The sequence below is a fragment of the Impatiens glandulifera genome, chromosome 1 (genome assembly GCF_907164915.1).
Source record: "Impatiens glandulifera chromosome 1, dImpGla2.1, whole genome shotgun sequence".
NCBI classification, from domain to species: Eukaryota; Viridiplantae; Streptophyta; class Magnoliopsida; order Ericales; family Balsaminaceae; genus Impatiens; species Impatiens glandulifera.
The window spans coordinates 132,102,468-132,108,187 of record NC_061862.1 but is presented as its reverse complement, the minus strand read 5'-3'; the positions used below and the strand labels follow the sequence as shown (position 1 = coordinate 132,108,187).

The 5,720-nt window shown below is 30.0% G+C and overlaps 1 protein-coding gene across 1 annotated transcript; it reads right to left on the bottom strand.

The window, feature by feature from the left end:
- Positions 1–958: 958 nt before the first annotated feature.
- Positions 959–5,425, bottom strand: LOC124933800 (amino acid transporter AVT1C-like). Its single transcript, XM_047474246.1, has 12 exons — positions 5,240–5,425; positions 4,650–4,960; positions 3,984–4,198; positions 3,617–3,640; positions 3,349–3,529; positions 2,701–2,920; positions 2,353–2,488; positions 2,217–2,236; positions 1,716–1,861; positions 1,584–1,627; positions 1,402–1,464; positions 959–1,115 (listed from the first exon to the last, which is right to left on the bottom strand). Exons 1-12 carry the CDS (start codon positions 5,419–5,421, stop codon positions 1,020–1,022), a joined length of 1,638 nt encoding a protein of 545 aa, XP_047330202.1. The 5' UTR covers positions 5,422–5,425; the 3' UTR covers positions 959–1,019.
- Positions 5,426–5,720: the final 295 nt, after the last annotated feature.

Below are 5,720 nucleotides of genomic sequence, written 5' to 3'. Positions count from 1 at the left end.
AAAATCTAAATCTTATCCTTTTGAATCAAAATGAAACATTTGTAATGAATTTATTACACAAAATTATTAAATTAATTACTGATAGTTATTTTAAAATGTTTTAAAAGGAAAGTAAAGAACTCAGCTTACAGCCTTACACCATCTTAATTTACAAAATTAATATTATAAATTAAAAAAAAATCAATAATTCCATTTTAGCAAATTTCAACATATTCAGTTAAAGAATTACTTAAAAGTGTTTATCACTTATAAACTAGTGTACCTAATTATAAGTTTAATTTAAAAGAATATTAATTATATATTATTATATATATAAATATAAATATAAAATAAATAAAAAGTAGAAAACAAATATATTAAAATTATTAGTTACAAAATTAATTAAAAAAAATCATTTATTTAAATAAATAAATAATTTATTTTTAAATTTATAAATATAAATTCACTTTATTATATAAAATCATAAAACTAAAATAATTTTACACTCATAAAATTAAAAATTCATGAATTTAAAATTGTAAATTTTAACTAGTTTAAAATTTAAACTTACTTATTTCTTATAAAACATTTTATATATTGATTTTATAATTTTAAATATTAATATTAAAAAATATTATTAAAAATATAAATATATTAAAAATCTTAAGAATTACAATTATAATAAAAAAAAAATTCTTAGAAAAGAAAAATAATGACAAAAATATTTAGGGAAATAATATGTTCATTAGATTGAAAATTTTAAAATTCTATCTCTTATTACCTTAATGTCATAATAACCTTCTATCCAACTTGTATTGTAAAGAAGAATAAACCCATAACTTTTAATTTAATAAACATAATTATAATAATTTCTAAGAATAAAAGATTATGTAAACTGTAAAAATGAAATCTTATAATTCTAAAAGGTTAAGCAATTCAATTAAAATAATTTAGAACTCGGCCACACAAATAATTAAAGTAAGATTATGTTTCCTTCCAAGAAATTCAATAAAATATTCTAAAAGCTTATAACTAATATCTTATCTCAACTTTTTAACTATCTCAGAGATTGCTGAAAAAGATCCTATTGATGCTGCTATCATACCCACACCAATAATTAAAATGCAGAAATACACCTGCAATAAACAATAATTCATCAACAACCACAATAAAAAAATCCTAAAAAGTTAAAACTGAAAATGATTTTGTTACTTTTAAAATTACATTTTGAATCATAATTTGTTATAAATGTTTTTTTTTTTTTTTTATCATGGTTCAAATATTTTCTAGATTATGATCCTTATTTAATGACAAAGTATATTTTTTTATGATCATGATTTGAATTTGTGATAACAAAATAAGCCGATCAAGTAATCAACTAATCAAATAACCAAGTTCAATACACATGAAAATTAATCTTACCTCGACACGGCGTAATTTTCCACCACATATACGCAAGTAACAAGCACACGGAAGTATTAGGGTCTACAAAAAGAAAAGGTAGATCAAGATATGCGTTCTAAACTAGTTTCTTCTTTTTTAGTTTTATCACCAAAAATACAGTTGAACTTGGTTTAAAATGGGAAGAGAAAATAAGAGCTCACCACAAGCATTGTTAGTAGTGATCCAATCAATGCAAGCACTAGACCTGTGGATTGAGGGTGAAAAACATGTTAAATGGTTAAAAAAACCTTAGCTAGAACGAAAATAACTTTGAAATCAAAATGAGAACTCACCAAAGAAAGGGATGCAAAGACCAACAATGACAGTAGAAATCACCAAGGCTGTTCTTATGCATAGTGAATATCTATAAGTGTTTACACTGTTTGAAGGAATCAACTCCTCCAAACTTAACGCCACTGGGGTCATGGTTAATGCATATGTGGTTCTTGTTAAAGAGACAATTTGAAGAAGCTTTCTTGAGAGATTAGCAGGAAGGAAATAAATATAAGGCCTTGATTGATGTCTGTTGTTTGGGATTATTTTCAAATAATCCAAATAATACCCATCATTCAGATCAACAACTAAATTACTCATACTTTACTTTTTTAACATTTCAAAATAATATAGAATGTGATATTAGCAAAGGGCATTATGACCTATGGGTAAGGGGTTTGAATCTCCCTTTGCGAAACAAAAAAACACAAAACTTATGACATGAGAGTGAATGATAAGTTTCAAATAATCCTATGAAATAATCAAAATACCTTTCAAATAATCTATTGTAAAAAGGATATTTGGTAAAAGGATTCACAACCTGAAAAAAAAAGCAAATGAAGCCACGATTTCTAACTTTAAACATAATTTGAGAAGAGGGCTATCCAAGAAACGTAAATAAGGAAATCCAGATAATTGAATATTCAAAAGGCTTACCGTTGTCCAAACAGCAATTTTTGAGGCAACATAACCTTGGGGTAAGTTAAGAGTGAATTGAGACAGTGTTGATTCTCCAAACATCATATATCCCATAGAAGCAACTCCAGCATACAACAAAGTACAAATAGCAAAACTGCACAATTATACATGTAAAATTTTCAAGAGATTCATATGATAGAACGGAAAAGGAGATATTTAAGTTAAAAAAAAGGTATGAGACTCAAAATTGCTTGAATCTAAATATGTCATATTTTGCCCTATTTGAATGTGTAGTATCCAACAAGAAACGTTGCCTAAAATTTTTATACTCAAGTTTCCATAGCCAATAATTGGTGAAAGATTTACCTTGTAAACAGAACTGAAGGATATTCGCTTGGTTTTTCCATGGATGAGTAGATGTTAGGAAAGACAGCATGCCCAGAGTAACAAAAACCGTAGAGACCAATAGCAACAGGCATTGTGTTGAGGTTTAGAATTGACCCATGACTCTGAATGCCAATATGATCGACAACCCCCACCCAAAACAGGCACAAAACCACCACAATTGAAGCAAGGACTCCACCAGCTGGAAGGCAAAAGACAAGAGGATCTTGTTACTGCTTAGAATGAATCAAATGGAAAAGAAAATCTGAAACACATATTTTACACAGTTAGGAAGTCACCTATTTAGAAACTAGTATTTTGTCACAATCACAATTTTATTGAAAAATCGACAAAGTATAAAATTGAAAGTGACTTCCTTTTTTCGTTTGGTATAAGATTTCTTGTGGATAATGATAAAGAAAATAGATCATGATCAGATTATAGTATAGTTTTGGGTGATTCATTTGGTATACAATTTATTTTCTTGATAATGATCCAAATTATAATGAAATTATTTTATAGACATTGTGTTTTTTTTTACCAACCCAACAAATGTTGATGTTTAGATATGATCACTACAAAAAAAAAAAACTTGGTAACAAAAACATCTAGCCCAATGTACTACTTTACCAGAAAGATAACTCAACACTCTGAGATCTCGAAGCCAGACAGTTGGAAGAATGACAAGAGTGGCCACCAAAGCAAAAAGGTGACGTGAACCTAAATATAAACCTCCAATGTTCAAATGCGCATTAGGAAATAGCGATGATAAGTTGTCACCCTCCAGAATAATATATTCAACGCAAGAAGCCTGCAAGAGAGACTTGAGTTTAACCATGCTGTTTCCACTCTCATGTTTACAATATAAATGGTAAGGGAAATGAGTTACTGCACTTACATATAATTCAAGGTAGAGAACAATCTGCAACAATGAAAGTGCATAAACACAATTAGCCACCATATAAAGATGAAAACATTGCTTGAATAAGTAAATTTAGGAAACTTTTAGAATATTTCGTCAAAGAGCTTCATTAACAATAACTTTTTAACAGTTTTCATATTCTTAAGAGGACAAATTTATTGTAAACCTTTTCAATAGGGACAAAAATACCCATGTACTAATACATTAGCAAAGAATTTATCAAGTATAACAATGCTCATAATATCATAGAAATGTACATACATCTAGCTAAGGTACTGTTGAATAAGTCATTAACTAATATGAAACAATTAAAACCAAGAAAGGAGGGAAAGAAAGGACATACAGAAATGGCAAAACGTCCTGCAGTGCCAAATGCAGCCTGGCCAATGTCAGGATAAGTCTTTAGCCCAGGTCGGCTATCCAAGCAGTAACGCAAGAGAAGTCCTGTGTAGAAAGAAAGCAGTGCAAAAAGACCCAACAGGGACAGGCCAAGCCATCCGCCTTCTTTCAGCGCATAAGGAGTAGAAAGGATTCCAACTCCACATAAAACATTCATTCCTGCAAAGTTGATGGGGCAAGAGAATTATGTTTTGTGACATTCAAGTAGTTTTCCCTCCTTCAAACCAGTTGTTTGATAGTTGGTAATCTCGGCGATGAACATATGCAAGATTAATGTATTTGAAATAATATCCTTGAGAATTAATCACAGAAATGGACACGTAAAATTGAAAAAAATAATAATAATTTATGCCTTAGTGAATCACATAGTCAGTGTATGAAACAGTCTTGGGTAGAATGTATGTAATTAGTAGGAGATATTCCACCTTTCCTGAATTTTATTCTACAAAATCTATACGACAAACTAGAAGTATTTACATACATCTCAACTCCAGACATAAGTATAACGCTCAACCAAATGTAACATCACAATTGAAACAGGGTTGGGAAGGTTTCCCACCTCAATGATTAAACATACTATATTGTATTAAAAAGGCATGAATATTTTTACCATTTATCACTGCTTGACCATATGTGCTGTTTGGAGTATCTGGAAGTTCATCCAAGACCTTGGAGGATTTCCTTAGAGAACTCTTTCTTGGAGCAAGTGGTGGATATAGATAACTGTGCCTTCTTTGCTGTTGTTGGTCTTCATCTGCCACTGTTTCTAGAAGTGGCTTACCATATGTAGGTAACACCTCAGGAGTGTGTCTATTTGTCAATGATGAAGAAAAGAATGAACTTCCGAATCTTGATAATGTAGGATTTCCCAGAAATACCATACTTGGTGAAGGAACACTTCCATAAAGATCAATCGACTGCCTGAAAATTTTACCCAAACACAAATACTTGAGAATCAGAAAACTGCGTCATATATCAAATCACTACAGAAATCAATTTCTGATCAAAGATCTCTGGAAATTGTAAAATCCCTCAATGTTCTCTAGCAGTAACTTGAAATCCTAGGTTATATATCATAATAAGAATTAGCAAATCAAAATTTCTTATGCGCCAATATCACAGAATTCTAGGATATATATATATACACATTCGAATTTGTAATAAACATATTAAAAAAATGAAGAAGGATTAGGCATTTACTTGTAACTTTGTGGCCATGCTGTGCTGACAGAATTCTGCTTACTTCGATTCCTATTTTCATTAGAAGAATTTGAGGAATCTGAATCACCGTCATGATCATCACCTTCATTTTTATCAATTGATTTATCATCTTCATCCTCACTCTCGGCGTAGATGCTTTGTTCCGATACAGAATTCTTCATCTCTTTCTCAGCTACAAACACACAAAGAATAACGATCTTAACTTCAGAGATCTCCCTACTAAATCAAATTGAATCAGATTCCAAAACTTCTAAGAATGAACAGAAATCATTCCTGCACTCCTACTGTTTGCAAGAATTCCAAAATTCTATAATAATTTCTATGAATCAATGACTTGCGGTTGAATTCTGTTGAGAAATGAGATTGATATAAGCGTAGATAAATGCCAGTCGCATGCACATCCACGTATGTTAAGGCTTATTAGATATAATCGACTACTTTTTCTCTTTTAGCTTTTTCA